Source organism: Pseudovirgaria hyperparasitica (assembly GCF_010093815.1).
Source record: "Pseudovirgaria hyperparasitica strain CBS 121739 unplaced genomic scaffold EJ05scaffold_1, whole genome shotgun sequence".
NCBI classification, from domain to species: domain Eukaryota; kingdom Fungi; phylum Ascomycota; class Dothideomycetes; order Acrospermales; family Acrospermaceae; genus Pseudovirgaria; species Pseudovirgaria hyperparasitica.
The window spans coordinates 2,524,851-2,539,555 of NW_022985549.1; the positions used below are offsets into that span (position 1 = coordinate 2,524,851).

Consider the following 14,705-nt stretch of genomic DNA (forward strand, 5'->3'; position numbering starts at 1 on the left):
TCGCACTCACTCACTATATATACATATACACCCTACCTATACAAACGCGCTACGCCAATGCGCCGCATCCTAACTGCCCGGCTACGCCAACAAGCCCACTCCCAAACTCCACTCCACATAGTCGTACCCACCCGCCAGCCAGCCAGCCCGCCCGTCAAGGTTCAGCCGCTGGCTCTGGCTCTGGGCTGTGGCTCTGGCTCTGGCTCACAAGAGGGCTGCGGCTGCTAGGAGGGCCAACCTTGATCCCTTGACCAATCGTATTGCGCGGCGCTGCAACGTGTGTTTGTGCACACGCGAGTTCCGAACTGCTGGCTTCCGGCGCGGCAATGATCCATTATCGTTGTTCTTTAGCTTTTTGAATTTGACAGGTTGGAAGATGGGGTGTGATAGTAGATGTAGTTGTTAGGTGTGGTGCGCGTGGTGTAGACCTCGAGTGCGGTGATTAAACCTTGACGAATTACTGCTGTAGGGGAGGAACAGCTCACAAGGGGAGCAAGAATAGACGCATGCAGGATGTGGACAGAGGAGTGATGGTATTCAATGCTGCTAGCATACGCTACTACAATGACAAGAGAGTCGTGACATCTTCTGCTCTCGTAAAAAAACATATCGCTGCATCTGCTATGCGCGTTGGGTATATCTCCAAGGTACCAAGTAATCAGTGCAGGCCGTCCACATCGTCGTCATCGTCATTCAGCAGCCATCGCAGGCCTTCAACAGAATCCTTCAAGACCTGCTTGCTCATCTCCAGCTGTGGGAAGTTGGTCCAGAACATATGTCCGTAGCCCTTGTACAAGTCCAGCTTCGTCTTGACATCCGCCTCCTCCCTCAGCACACGCTCGTAGAGCAGGCCCTCGTCTCGCAACGGATCCAGGCCGCAGACCTGCAGGTACGTCTTCGGCAAACCCCGGTGCCCACCACGCGGGTCATTAAAGGGTGTGTACAGCGGACTCTCGACATCCGGCTTATATGCTCCGCCAAGCGTGCGCTGAGTCGCCTCGTCAAACTGTAACACCGGGTCCTGGGTACACAGCTCGCGACTCAGAAACTCTGGCTTGTACTGCGCAGGCAGCGTACGCGGATCGGCTAGCACGGGGACACACAGGAATTGCCCTGTGAGCCGTGGTGTGAGGTGTTCGTCGCGCGCCAAGTGTGCCAAGACAGCCGCGATGTTTCCGCCGGCTGAAGCGCCGCCGATGATGAAGCCTGCATGCGGATCTGCGCCTAGGGACTCGTAGTTTTCCGCGACCTATAGGGTATTTAAGTCAGTGACTAGGAATAGTGTTAGGTGGAGGTGTCTGTACGTACCCATTTTAGTGCGTCCCAGCAGTCGAGTACCGGTCGCGGAAAGGGGTGTTCAGGGGCGAGGCGGTAGTCGACGTTTATGCAGACAGCGTTGAACTCTTTGGTGAAGGCGCGGCAGTTTGTTTCTTCGTCGCTGAGATCGCCCATGGACCAGCCACCTTCGTGAAATGCGACGTAGAGAGGGCCATACGCACGAGGGCGTTGGGTGTGTGTGTAGATTCGGATAGTGATGTATTCTCCGTCGCTCATTTCAATCTGACGGTCGACTTCCCTGACCTCTGGGATGGGACCGGGGATGGGCCTCAGGTGCTGGCGATCGCGTAGTATTTGCGCACGATGTTCACGTTGAATCTTCATGTCTGTTGTATTAGGCTTTGGGGGGAGCGGATTCTTGGTGAGTTCCTGGCATCCTGTTAGACGGTGCGGTGCCTCGAATAAGACTCGAACAGCTTACAGCTTCCAAAGCCGGGTCCATGACACCTGCAGCCAGAAGCTCTTCTCTTGTTCGTGGACCCATATGTGATGTGGTAGGCGATGTCAAGGTGTGATCGTAGGATGTGGTCCTGTTTTGGGAGGCAAATACGTTTTGTGGAATGTGGTAGCGGGGCTTGCGGTAGTGAGGAACTTTGACAGAGGCCATCGCAGCTGGATGGGACAGCAGCCCGTTTAAATAGATGCGCCGCAGTCGGTGAGACTCGATATCCCGTGGCTTCTGGAGTTTATGACCCTGGTGTACAGCGTATCCCCACTAAAATGGTGTCGCTCGGTGTCGGTGATACAGCCTACTTGTCTGATTGATAGTGAGGGAGACGATGTTTGGAGATATGGTGAGACGAAGCAGGGTAGCGGGCGGGGAGTTGTATTTGAAAGGTGTGGAGGACTGGATGACGAATGTCGCACTATGGCAAGTGAAAAGGCTCCGCGACGCGGTTTGCCCAGGCCTATTCTTTGGCACCAAGACGTGCGCTACTGCATCCAGCCTGCAGTCCCACAGATCCGACTCCGTTATTCTCGGCAACACTATCCATGTCAAGTATAGTGAGTGACATTCCCGATTTAAACTGTCTCGGCGGTCGGGCATGGCGGAGTTGGCAGATTGCTGTTTATTAATTCTGATATTACATATACAGTAGGTTCAGCCTCAGGCCGCAGTCAGGCAGCAACATCATTCAATTGGTGTATACAACAAATCGCATCGAACCAACAGCCTTCTTAAATCTCATTTTCAGCCACACTTACAACACTGCCGGCACACTCATGTCAACCTCATTTCCAGCCAAAATTGCTGAGCCTCGTGGAGGTCATGCCTTCATTTACATTATTTGGTGCTCTACCATCGCTTAGTATGACGGTGCCCTTTCTTTCTCCGCAGCATTGGATGAAGCGTATGTCCTTCACACCGTGACTCTTATCGTCCAATCTATAAGTTCGTTGAGCAGTGTTGCGCCAAAACCGTAATGACATCTGGTAGCACTGGCATAGCCTCCTGTCGAATCAGCCTCGCACGGCAATGCAGCGAGAACCAATCAAGGCTCGAGGACCATATGCAACTCGAGGTGCTTCCCAACACTCCTCGTCGATAGATAAAATTCTGCTTCTATGATGTCTACACACCTATCGGACTTTGACGAATACATCAGCGAAGCATTTCTCAGTTGACAGCATCAACTGTCGACTGTCTATCTACTTTAAGCACCGTGAAGGCGCGACTTAAGCTCAGCTCAGCCTTGTGACAGAACATTGCAAGCTTTTCAAAAGGTCTCTTCTTTACCTCCCAGCGAAGACGGAAATGACTCAATGAAGGTTTCGAAACTGACTGTGAGCAGATAACAGCCTGTCATGCCTACCAACCTCGTCCAGTTGGGGGAGGTGTCTCTCGGATTGGATGAGCCGACACGCAGACAGTCTGAGCTTACGGAAATACAAGGAGTGCACTCATCGATCCCCGGAAACACCAAAACACCACCCCAAAGCTTGATTCCAGTTGCATCAAATGCTTCGGAGCCGCGATCGTCGTCCCTTGGAAGTTCGATAACCTTAGAACCACACCTGGCAAACATCGATAGATCGACGAGTTCGGATCCGCGCTCGCTTACAGCATCATCATCCGAGCCAACTAGTGAATGTATTCCCATCGAATTCGATCAAACGAACCTGCCATCATCCCAAGTAGAACCAATAGTCCACGAGGCACCATCATCGTCCACGATAAGTTCTGTTTGGGAAGACTGGTCTGGACGAGGCAGTCACGTGGATTTTCGGCGAGACGAATCACTACCATTGGTTGCCGGGCGCGAGTTGGGTGTTGGACGGAATGGACATGTGTACGAAACCAAGTGCAAAGGCGTCGCGCTGGCTTGGAAACGACGCATACGCCGAGGAAAATGGGGTCCAGAGCAGCGAAAAGAGATTGATATATTGAAGCGATTGTCCCATGACCACATCATCAAGCTAATTGGCACATATACTCAAGGCAATACGCTTGGCGTATTACTTTGGCCGGTAGCCACTTGCGACCTCGACACGCTCTTCTTGGACATAGAGCTCCTCCATCACCCGGACCGGCTTGCAGCTTGGGAGGGGCGGAGGGAAACGATACACGAACGACTGGAGGCCCTGGGTTTAGAAATGCCCGAAGCTACGTGCACGGATCAGAGGCAGCGCGGTCACCACAAAAAGCTTCTCACGCTTGTTGGCTGCATAGCATGTGCAGTGGAATTCTTACATTCGCAGAACATCCGCCACAAGGATATAAAGCCGGCCAATGTGCTGATCACGAAAAATGGGCTCTGGCTGACTGATTTCGATATGTCGACGGACTTCTCTTTGCTCTCGTCTAGTGACACAGAGAACGGCGAACGCGGCACACCCAAGTACTTTGCCCCTGAAGTGGCCGCGTACGAACCATCTGGCCGGGCTGCAGATATCTTCTCCCTTGGATGTTTGTTCCTCGAGTTGCACTGTTTGTCCTCTGGCGCATGCTTGGAAGATCTGAAAGCTTTGCGACCAGCTCAAAATCAATCGTATCACGCAAATCTCCATAACCGTAACTCCTGGATCAATCTCATAGGGGGTAATGTTGAGGAAAGAATTGAACTTCTGTATTTTCGGATTTTGATTTCTCGTATGCTTGAACTGGATCCAAGTCGACGACTAAGCGCTAAGAAAGTTGTGCGATATATAAGTATGCTTGAGCGCTATCCTTCTTTCGGTACACCCGCAATGTGGCATAGACCCTGTTGTGATCCAAGAGAGCAGCTCGTGAAGAAAAAAAAGTATCAGGACAAGATCACGGGCGGGGAATCGCAATTGGGCGCAACCATCGGTTCATGGGAATTGTTGTTCGAGTCCGTCGAGATGGCATTTGGCTGGGCTCTAGAAAAAAAATTGTATAGAACCAAACTTGATTTACATGATACAGCTCTTTCGCCGAAAATCGACAGAAAATGGGAGCTACAAGAGAAACTGATGAAAGACAAACTGGCAGAGAAGGAAAAAACGGTCGAGACATTCGCCCGCCAGAATGAGAGCTTGAAGCATGAGTTGTCTGAAAGTCATGCTCGCCAACAGGAACAAGCACGCGAAATTGAAGCTATGAGGCGCCAGCTGTCGGAACTTGGGGTAGAGCCCACGGCCGAAGACAGAAATTTGTAGAAGACACACTTGTCAAAACGCATGAAAGAATGAAGAGATGATCATCACATACCCACGTCCAGTCCAAGAGTTAGAGCATGCGCTAGATACTAAATCACGAATGGAGTTGCTCGTGACAGACATTCAAGCTGAGAATCGCCGGAAGCATGACTAGATTGATCAGCTGAGATCGACATTGCAATCGCAGATGGACAAAACCCAGCGGGACCGAAGAAACCGTAAGGCTTATATGCTCACTTACCGACGTTTGAAATCGCACGCTGAAGGGATCTATTTGGACTTTCCTGACCTTGTGACCGACAAAGTTGGGAAAGGGCTCCCTATTCACGTCCGCACCACGCATTTCTACGACGGAGTGCCTCGACTGAAAATAAACGCTAGCATATAGTGGCATTACAGGTACAATGAATGCGCAGTCAAATTACGGTATCGTGTATAGTCTAAAGCATTATCTATACATCGTCTTCACATATCATAAATTACCGAGTCTTCTGTATTATGGTCGCTGCCATAGGGCGCCTAGAGCATAGCAGCAGCAGCAGCAGCAGCACCAACCAGAACTCCAACGACATTCTTGCCAACCACTGCAGCCCCACCCGTCGACGCAGGAGGAGTCGCCACAGACGACGGCGTCTGCGAGACAACAGTCGGGCTCGGCGCCGCCGTAATCAGCGTACTAGGCCTCTCCGAAACAACCGACGGCTCCGGGTTCCCAGTAGCCGACGGCAAGCTCTCCACACTGCTCCCCTCCGTCGGCCTGACATCCGCCGTCTCCCCGGCGCCAGTCGGCAGCACCTCCGAGTTGCGAGCCCCGCCGCCAGTGCTCTGCGCCGCCTCTGCCGTCGTGGACGGCGCAATCTGGCCGTTCGGGCCCCAGCCCGGGAGATACTCTGGCGTGTACGAGTCCGTGCCCGTGTAGGCGGCGCAGCCGGGGACGGAGTGCTTGGGCGGAGCGCGGCCGCCGCCGCAGTCGAGGAAGTCGCAGATCTCGCCCGTGTCGGGGACGTACCAGATCAAGGACGCGCCGCCGTACTTGACTGTTGCGGAGGAGGTGCAGCCGTCGAGGTCGGTCTTTGCGAGGGCGGTGGAGAGGAGGGCGCCGAGGGCGAGGGCGAAGGTGGAGCGCATTGTCGGTGTTTGACTTTTATTGCGTTTGTTGGAGGGGTGATTATGAGGGTACTGTGGAGTGTGTAATAGTGAATGAACGAATGACTTGGTTGAAGTGAGATGTTTATTAACGAAAGTGCGTGGAAGCGAGTGACTGGACGTTCGATCGACTTGGTATGGACGATGAAGAGGAAAGCAGCAACATTGGAGAAGACGGCATGGAAAAGGTACTTATTGCTCGTGTGTAGTCTGACTAGCATAAGCAATATTGGATCCTTCGTGTTTCGCAACCTAGTTGTTGGAGAGCGTGGCGTTCCTAGTTCTTACAGGTCTAACCACCGGAGTGAGCCACTATGCCATCTCGATCCAGGGGTAATGAGGCGCCACGGGATCATGCCGCGGAGAGCGTCAATTTATAGAGCAACGTTCCAAAGCTTAGATTGTACTGGCTGTGTTGTGATGCTGAAGATGTGCTGATGTACTAATTATAAGTAAGAACACATGAGGTGGAGATATACAGTAGTTTGCATTGACGATCGATGATCTTCACTTAGATCTCTCAGTGGGGCAGGGGCAGATGACAAGTGACAGCCTGAAACTTGAGGCTGCAACCTCGGCTGGAGATTCCTCCCGGGATCAGACGTCGATTACGCGTGTGCAGAGCTGTTGGACAGAGAGCACCAGACCGCATTACAACTTCTTTTCAGCCTCGTGTCTTTGTCTCTTTGTCTCCTTGTCTCCTTGTCTCCTTGTCCTCTTCGCCGTCACGCGAGCTGATTGTTCCCTTTATAAGGCTGAAGATGCAGAGCCTCCTCTCTGTCTCTCTTCCTCTCTTGTCCGCCAATGCCCTTTGTTGATGTTCCTCTTGACCCGTCCATGACCCCTAACGCTTCCTCGGCCTCGGACGCAAAGAGCGCTCCCGTAAGCGATATGGTTAAGGTTGTCAATTCATTGGCTTCCTAGCGTGTCCGTCGGAAACTACGCAAGTGAACTGACCACCAACAGATTGCCAACGATGACACTCCACTTACGCCTCCTTTCTCCAAGCATGTCGAATTGATCCCGACCTCCGATACCCTCTGCATCACCCACAGACCTGGTCCGCCCGAGATTGTCCAGGTCACTGCTGGCGCGGAAGAGAATGAATACTATGGTGTGAGCAATCATGGAAGAGAGAACAGCCCTAATGGCCTCGGTATACTTGGCCGTCAAGGCGCGTCTCCGAGACCTCCGTCTACCACCCGCATAGACACGACTGTGAGGTCTCCTACGTCGCCGAAGCAGCCTGTAGATATACTCGACTCTCTCCCGACCATAGCCTATGACGCCAACAAGCAAGTGTTCGAAGTGCGGAGCCAGATCAATGACTTCTTGGTTCAGGATCTAGACACGAGTCGGCTGAATGCCATCCACGGTATACTATGGATGGCAGGTCGACCGCTGAATGCCAGGCAGCTGCATCGATACGTCATGCTTGACATACGTATCTTGCGCACCGAGCAGACGGATATGCACGTCCTGAGAGTCTCAAATCGCATGTTTGTCAAGCCTCTGCCGGCCTACCTCCTGAGCTACGATTTCTGGAAGAAGTACCTCTGTGGTCCGCCCACTGGGCAAAGCGAAGACGACCGCGCCTTGCATAAACGAGCCTGTGGTCTTCTCATGTCATATGTGTGGCTCATCCGCTCTGAACTCGACATGAAGATCGCCAAAGACGAGCACCTTGTCCCGAAAGATGTCAATTGGCACTGGTGGAAGGCTTTTGTTGCTGACTTGCTTGCGGACGGCCACCTCGATGCCAACTCCCTCAAGCAATGCGACATGAGATACCACTACGGTGAACTGCGTCTCTCCCGCATCAACACCATATACCGCATCCGTTTCTTCCACACCCATTTCATTCGTGGATACCTCTACGGCTATAATCGCTACGTCGTCTTCTTCCAACGCAATTTTGGCTGGATGCTCGTTATATTTGTATATTTTTCACTCGTGCTGTCGGCCATGCAAGTCGGAGTTTCGGTACCACCGCTGCAGGATAACGTCGCTTTTCAGCGGGCATCTTACGGGTTTGTGGTGTTTTCCATCGTTCTTGTTGCAGCCATTGTGGGCATCATCGGTCTCCTTTTCGTTGCCATCTTCGCCATAAATACTATTCTATCTATAAGACATAGCCTGCTGCAGTCGAGGGAGAGGAGGAAACTGGCCAAGGCGAAAAAGGGAGAGAAGCATGCTTAATGCCAAGGATGGTATACGGTTGATGCTATGATGCCATGGAAAAACCTGATTTCGCTCGAAATTGTGCTTGCATGCTACACACGTGAGTATGTGTCTACTTGGCGCGTTTTCCGAACGGGCGCCTTAAGCTGACACCTCGCTTTGTTCTATGACAACAAAGTACGTTACACAATGTCTGGAATGTTCGCACATGCAGAAGTAAACTAGGTATATAACTCCCACTCTCTCGATACTCTGCAGTAAGCGACTTGTTCTACTGTCTCACACCCGCTATCATACACGATGCAGTCTCGAATCGAGACCCTCCCTGGAGAGCTCTATAATATGATCATCGGCTATCTTGATGCCACCACTCTCTCAAGACTACTACAGTGTAACAAAGTACAAAGGGAACGTATCGAGCCGAAACTATACGCTACGGACGCCGCCCGTCGGTGTGCAATGCGCTGGGCGTGCGAGCAAGACAACCCAATCGTCATACAGAGAGCCGTTAAATACGGCGCAGACGTCAGCTACCTGTACCCTGAAAAACGTAACGAGAGCTACGGAAGAGCACAGCCCACGATATCGATTGCCATCACCCACTGCAGTCTTGAAGCAGTAAAATGCTTGATCAGCCTCGGAGTACAGATCGAATGTCTCGGGTATGAGCACGCCCATGATTTACTGTGGAAGCTACGATCTCCGAAACGGTGGGATATATGCCAGCGCTTTGTGGACGCTGGACTTGGTTCGACATTCCTCATGCTCCGCGAGCATTGTCTGACGCCGACACTGGTCGAGAAGATTGTTAGCAATGGGCCGAATGCAGTGCAAGATGCTACTTGGCTCATTGATCACGGAGCTTGTGTTAATGCTATTGCTTCAGTGTACTTTCTCGGCTCCGAGCGTCGCCGATATGCGTCGCCGCTGTCTGCTGCAATACTGGCTGACTCGAGACCTCTCTTCGACCTGCTCCTCGCACGGGGAGCTGATATCCACAGTTCGCTACATAACATAGTCGAATCCGCCGAGGCTCTGCATATCCCTATATTTGCAGCCTGCTATGCGGCATCAAGTCATGCGAGCCTGAAATGGGTGGAAACCTGTCTTGATGCTGGCGCTGACATCAATACGGGCGCTCACTTGCGAATGAGACTTCCCACCGACATGCCCGGTCAATGCAACTATCTGCAGCTTGTGGCAGCGTACCTCGTCATGGACCATTCATGGGATGAGAATGCGGTGTGCTCTGTAAAGGACGTAGCGACCTACCTCTTTGACCGCGGAGCGACAATCAGGCCTGCTGAGCCGCCACCGCGACGCCCCAGCAGCGCAATGTACGCAGAAATGTACTCGCCATGTCTTGCGCAGATGATGATCGGGAAATGGACGCCTGCGATACTGCGTAACCGTATGTTCTTCGACGTGATAACCAGGCTAGTCGAGCTTGGAGATGCACGAAACCATGTAGAAGACCTTTTTTCCCTCAGAAACGAAGCATTAGGACGATCATTTCACTGCTGGCGTCTTCCCGATAACCCTACACTGCGACTCCGCATCGTAAACGCCTGGAAGGCCTTCCTCGACCTCATCCTCGACGACTATTTCGAGAATGCCTCGGCGGTGCAGAGGCCGATGTCCTGCACCGAACTCCTGTTCAGCACCGTGTACCAAATGGGCACACAGCCCCAACAGAGAGACCACATCATATACGTCACAGCGGAACACCTCGTGTCCCGCGGCGGGAATCTGAACGACGACGGCAGCGAAGCGCCCATCCTCCACCAGCTATGCCTGCTCGTCAACCGGCGCTACACCCACCAATTGCCCTCTCAGCGGGTAAACCAGCACGCCGCGGACGAGAAATCCTACTGCGCCGCAATCGAAGACTTGGTCGACTTCCTGCTGTCCCTGGGTGCCGATCCGATGATCGATGCCCGCGGTAAGGGGTTTGACCGGGTTCGACGTGGGACCGTCACGGCGGTTGATTCCGTCGGTGAAGGGTTCAGTCGGCCTGAGGTGACGGCCGTGAACCTGTTGCTTGAAGATATAGAGATTGGGGATCCTGATACGATGCTGTTGGTGCGGCTTGCGGGTCTTTGTGATGTTGCTGCACGTAGGCAGGCAGAGTAGGTAGGATTGGTTGGAGAATAATTAAGAAGGATATCCTACTGGGCCGTCAGAGCGATGCTAGACTGCTAGGTCACTGGTTCGTCATTGTATATACAGGAAGGAGAGTGAGCTTCTAGAAAGCGATATAGAGGAATGAAAAGATAGACTTCGAACGTACACTTGAATCTTGGAGAAAATCAAGTTGGTACAATTCGCTCTTTTTTCCTTTCTAGAATAAAATGCCTCGTATCTATAAGGTTCAAGTTCAGTTGGAGAGCGACTTGTCAGACTTCACACAGTGCGTAATGCCCAGGAAACATTAGTCCGCGCTCTAGCTTGCGTCGAAGGAGTGAAGCACTAGGCGTGCTTTGAAAAAGATGGATGACGGGCGCTACACAGCCATAGGTGTTGACACCAATATAATCAGATCGAGCGCTATGGAATAGAAGGCCAGGACATTTATCTTCATAGAACATGCAGCAATATAGAGCTTCGTTGTGGAATGTCACGACATGACATGGAAGAAGATACATCCTCGCCATACCACGCCATGCTGAGAGTCCAGCTGCTTAACCTGCTCCGACGACGCCAGGGGTATATCATATCATACATACAAGCAGACGAAACGACACAATGATAGTCCTGAGGAAATAGTTTGAGGGCAGGTGCACATAATACATTGTCACAATCATTCATCATCATCCATCAACATCCATCGATCGCAAGCATTGCCCCCTTCCCCCCCCCCCCCTCCCAGCATTATAAACGCTTGCACGAAAAGCATCACAACGCCCTAACCAACAACATCATGCCCTACACACCAATCAGCAACAGCACCCGCACAGAAAACACTCAAAACTCACGACCAAGCGGCCTCGCCCGCCTCGATATATTCGCCGCTTGCTGCTGCTTAATCCGCGCAAGTCTCGCCCTGCCACACCACATACTGTCAGCAATCCCATCACATCCTCAACGAACCTCCATCGCTCCACACATCCCGCCCCAAGGAGAAAAAAAAAGAACCAAAGAAGAAAAGACTCACTCCTCAGCAGCCTCCCCCTCCAACCTCCGCACCTCCTCGCGCGCACTCCGCACCGCCGCCCGCGCAGCCAACAGTGCCCGATCAGCCTCCTTCTCCGCGCGCTCGGCCTCGAAGACGCGGTGGCGGGCGGCGGCGATGCTTTTGTCTTCGTGGCGGTCGCGGTGCAGGAGGTTGCTTACGCGGCTGGTTGTGCTTGGGGAGGAGGGCGAGGCGGTGGTTGTTGTGCTGTGGGTGGTAGTGGTAGTGTTGGAGTCGTTTGAGCGGTGGCGGGAGGCGAAGAGGGATTTGCGCTGGGGAGAAGGGGGTGGTGGGGGAGAACGGGGGGCTTTGCGGGTGAAGAGGGGCATTGTGGTTGAGTTTTGTTTGGGGTGTAGGGGGTTTTGGGTGGTGGGTGGGGTTGAGGGGGGATATTTGGAGTTGGGGAGTTTGTAGCTGGAATGGTGCTGGAGAAGTGGGAGGTGGATGTAGTGATTAGTGGAACCGTTGGGTATTTATCTTGAGAGGACTGTTAGTGGGCGATGAGGGCGGTGCATTCATGGAAGTGTTGACAAGGTCTGTTTCCCTGCTTCGACCCCAGACGCGCTACGTCATTGTCCGTAGTTCTTGTACAGGTCACGACCACGACTACAAGCCACCCACGAGTCATGAGGAGTACACTGGAATGTTAAATGTCAGGTGAATAGGTTACGCGTAGGCAACAGCATGCTTTATACATCCTGCTCAATAGACCGACGCATTGTGATTGCTGTAAGAACAGTGAGATTAGCGAGACCCACCTCGAACAAAGTAAGCTCATTGTTCTATACTCATATAATTACATCAACTCTTATGACGTTATCCCCAGATATTAAATGCATCCAGATAAATCTATCATCACATTCCAAGGTCCTCAACTCCCAGACCAATTATTGCATGCATCGCGACATATATACGGCTAGTATACAATGATACGTCATATTACGTTGGACTGTACGAAGACGTTTGTCGAATCCTCGCTCCGTACACGTAGAATAAGATAGGTACCGGGAATAGCGCAACAGCCAAGAAGCCGAGAAGACTGGTAGCCCAGTCTACGCCGAGGGTATGGTACATTGCCGTTGCAAACAATGGAAAGCCGGCACCGAAAAACGAGCGCAGGAAGGTGTTTGCAGCGATGGCTGAGTTGGCGTTTACGACGTAGCAATCGATGATGTAGTTCAAACCTTGCATGAAGATCCTGTCTTTCGTTAGCACCTTGAATCATATTACTGTCGGGGGAAGCTCTCACATCAATATACCAGCCCCTATTAATGCACCCGACATGACTTGAGGCACCCAGAGAATGTTTGGATTAGATGTCCAGGCGAACCAGAAAAGGCCGGCTGGAAAGAACGCTCCGCCAATCATCATTGGGATGAGACGCTCCTCGGGTACAACCTGTCCGTTGTTCTCTTCGAGCTTACGCGCAAATCGAGTCTTGGTGATGTACGTGATGATAAGACTACCAATGATAACCCCGACGGTAATACTGAGAAACGGTAGCGCGCCAACGCCAAGATTCCAGCCGCGTTGTTCCTGGAATGCAATCGGATAGGCGCTGAACAGCAGGTATAGGATACCGTACACAAAGGCCATGTAAAGTGTCACAAGGAACAAGATGGGCTCCATGATTAACATTGCGAATGGTCTGAGAAGGTATTTCTGAACGATTTCCTTGGGATTGACAGGCGATTCATCGAGTTTCGCATGCAAGGCCCAGTTTCTCGTCTCGAATCGCCTCTTCTTTGCTCTCTGCTGCAGAATCACGGCAGCATATGTTTCTGGCACAAGAACGAAGCCTAGGGCTCCGAAGAAGAAACCCATGATTGCCGTAATATACTCTGTCCATCGCCAGCCAAGGTGGCTCATGGTTACAAAGCCGCCAACGATAGGTCCTATTGAACATTTAGTTTGATTGCCGTGTGTGACGAGCAAACTAATGTCGGATCAAACTTACCCGCTACTGGTCCGATAAAGGTTGCACCTGCGAATATACAGATTGCTATGCCCCGTTCTACCGGTGGAAACATGTCTGCGAGTGTACCACCGATGATGGCGAGCGGTGCGGAACCAAACAAGCCCCCGAAGAATCTACAGATGAAGATAGTCTGCAGATTCTGGGCCACTGCGACAGGAATCTGAAAGATTGCGAATACGAAGATGCCGAAGTAGAGAGGGTATTTCCGTCCGTAAAGTTCTGAGAGTGGCCCCCATATTATAGGTCCTGATCATCCATAAATTAGATGTAATGATCTTGGTAGTAGGGTTGATAAGACCTACCAAACGCAAAGCCCAATACAAACAAGCTGGTGCCCAATGTCATCACCTCCATGGACACCCCGAATTGCATTGCAGTAGCTTCAGTGGCACTGCTAAAGACGCTACTCGCGAAGGTGATGACAAAGGTTGTCAAGCCAAGCATACACGTTATAGCCCATCTCTTCGCGGCTGGCCAGTTTTGCGGATTGCCAGGGTCATCAGGGCCGTCCCAGTCGACGAGATTTGGGTCCTTGGGCTTGCTCTCGTCCTCTGGATCAGGAAACTGCTCACCCCTTGTCCTCTTCCGCCGAATGCTTGAGGCTGCTGTGTTCTGTTTCTCCAAGTCTCGGTTCGGGTTGGAAATTGGCGGTGCGGCTCTGGGCTCGTTGTTTGAACTTGTGTTGCGCTGCGAGAGCGTCTCAGTTGGTCTTCGGGAAAGCGTGTCATCCGCTGCAGTGTGATCCTTCTCTTTCTCAACCGGCGCAGTGCTGCTGACGTCGGAAGACGCTGCTAGCGACGGCAGGGCCTCAGCGGACTCTGCGGGGTGATGGACCATTGCGCTCATATTGGCGATGCGATGTTCGTGTGAGCGAGCAAATATGGCCGGTAGCTGAGAGACATGTCGTACATGATACTAAGTGTTCTACTCCCGACAAAGGAAATAAACATGACCTCATAGTGATGGATGACGGCCATAGCCCAAGACTAACAAATGAAGCCAAAGTTAGCGCCCAGATTGCCTCATGAAGCGTCGCACACGATTCGCGGCGGATGAGAATGGAATCGCCATTTCAAACGGCATGTTTGCTGTGGTTGGACGGTAAACGCGGTGACCAGGCGTAGTGGTTGGATAGTGATCGTAGTTATTGGAAGCAACAAAGCACTGATGGAGGTCGTTCTGACGGGGAACAATTTGGATTATGTAATCCATGCAACGACTCAAGTGCTCCGCAGATGAATGACGTCGTTGTGGCCTTGTTTGTAAGGC

At 52.1% G+C, this 14,705-nt stretch overlaps 7 protein-coding genes across 7 annotated transcripts; 3 read left to right on the forward strand and 4 right to left on the reverse strand.

Moving 5' to 3' along the window:
- Positions 1-518: 518 nt before the first annotated feature.
- EJ05DRAFT_472228 (alpha/beta-hydrolase) lies at positions 519-2,299 on the reverse strand. Its single transcript, XM_033743142.1, has 3 exons — positions 1,760-2,299; positions 1,309-1,707; positions 519-1,249 (listed from the first exon to the last, which is right to left on the reverse strand). Exons 1-3 carry the CDS (start codon positions 1,943-1,945, stop codon positions 659-661), a joined length of 1,176 nt encoding a protein of 391 aa, XP_033605765.1. The 5' UTR covers positions 1,946-2,299; the 3' UTR covers positions 519-658.
- Positions 2,300-2,821: 522 nt separating this feature from the next.
- EJ05DRAFT_33976 (kinase-like protein) lies at positions 2,822-5,208 on the forward strand. Its single transcript, XM_033740907.1, has 2 exons — positions 2,822-3,063; positions 3,132-5,208. The coding sequence occupies exon 2, from the start codon at positions 3,145-3,147 to the stop codon at positions 4,957-4,959; it is 1,815 nt and encodes a 604-aa protein (XP_033605766.1). The 5' UTR covers positions 2,822-3,063; positions 3,132-3,144; the 3' UTR covers positions 4,960-5,208.
- A 270-nt stretch (positions 5,209-5,478) lies between these two features.
- Positions 5,479-6,087, reverse strand: EJ05DRAFT_496143 (uncharacterized protein; the record flags this gene model as incomplete). Its single annotated transcript, XM_033746347.1, has 1 exon — positions 5,479-6,087. One exon carries the CDS (start codon positions 6,085-6,087, stop codon positions 5,479-5,481), a length of 609 nt encoding a protein of 202 aa, XP_033605767.1.
- Positions 6,088-6,909: 822 nt separating this feature from the next.
- Positions 6,910-8,304, forward strand: EJ05DRAFT_496144 (uncharacterized protein; the record flags this gene model as incomplete). Its single annotated transcript, XM_033746348.1, has 2 exons — positions 6,910-6,987; positions 7,072-8,304. The coding sequence occupies 2 exons, from the start codon at positions 6,910-6,912 to the stop codon at positions 8,302-8,304; spliced, it is 1,311 nt and encodes a 436-aa protein (XP_033605768.1).
- A 117-nt stretch (positions 8,305-8,421) lies between these two features.
- EJ05DRAFT_33999 (uncharacterized protein) lies at positions 8,422-10,551 on the forward strand. Its single transcript, XM_033740908.1, has 2 exons — positions 8,422-8,463; positions 8,512-10,551. The coding sequence occupies exon 2, from the start codon at positions 8,587-8,589 to the stop codon at positions 10,417-10,419; it is 1,833 nt and encodes a 610-aa protein (XP_033605769.1). The 5' UTR covers positions 8,422-8,463; positions 8,512-8,586; the 3' UTR covers positions 10,420-10,551.
- Positions 10,552-11,263: 712 nt separating this feature from the next.
- On the reverse strand, positions 11,264-11,938 carry EJ05DRAFT_472231 (uncharacterized protein). Its single transcript, XM_033743143.1, has one exon. The coding sequence runs from the start codon at positions 11,785-11,787 to the stop codon at positions 11,437-11,439; it is 351 nt and encodes a 116-aa protein (XP_033605770.1). The 5' UTR covers positions 11,788-11,938; the 3' UTR covers positions 11,264-11,436.
- A 459-nt stretch (positions 11,939-12,397) lies between these two features.
- EJ05DRAFT_433291 (MFS general substrate transporter) lies at positions 12,398-14,273 on the reverse strand (the record flags this gene model as incomplete). Its single annotated transcript, XM_033741601.1, has 4 exons — positions 12,398-12,656; positions 12,708-13,353; positions 13,416-13,682; positions 13,739-14,273. 4 exons carry the CDS (start codon positions 14,271-14,273, stop codon positions 12,398-12,400), a joined length of 1,707 nt encoding a protein of 568 aa, XP_033605771.1.
- Between the last annotated feature and the right edge of the window lie 432 nt (positions 14,274-14,705).

Bases quoted from the DNA above. Each gene is read 5' to 3' on its own strand.
- EJ05DRAFT_472228 (XM_033743142.1), bottom strand. From the start codon at position 1,945: ATGGCCTCTGTCAAAGTTCCTCACTACCGCAAGCCCCGCTACCACATT. The intron at 1,708-1,759 runs GTAAGCTGTTCG...ACAGGATGCCAG, and splicing joins TGGACCCGGCTTTGGAAGCT to GAACTCACCAAGAATCCGCT. The intron at 1,250-1,308 runs GTACGTACAGAC...AATACCCTATAG, and splicing joins GCTGGGACGCACTAAAATGG to GTCGCGGAAAACTACGAGTC.
- EJ05DRAFT_33976 (XM_033740907.1), top strand. From the start codon at position 3,145: ATGCCTACCAACCTCGTCCAGTTGGGGGAGGTGTCTCTCGGATTGGAT.
- EJ05DRAFT_33999 (XM_033740908.1), top strand. From the start codon at position 8,587: ATGCAGTCTCGAATCGAGACCCTCCCTGGAGAGCTCTATAATATGATC.
- EJ05DRAFT_472231 (XM_033743143.1), bottom strand. From the start codon at position 11,787: ATGCCCCTCTTCACCCGCAAAGCCCCCCGTTCTCCCCCACCACCCCCT.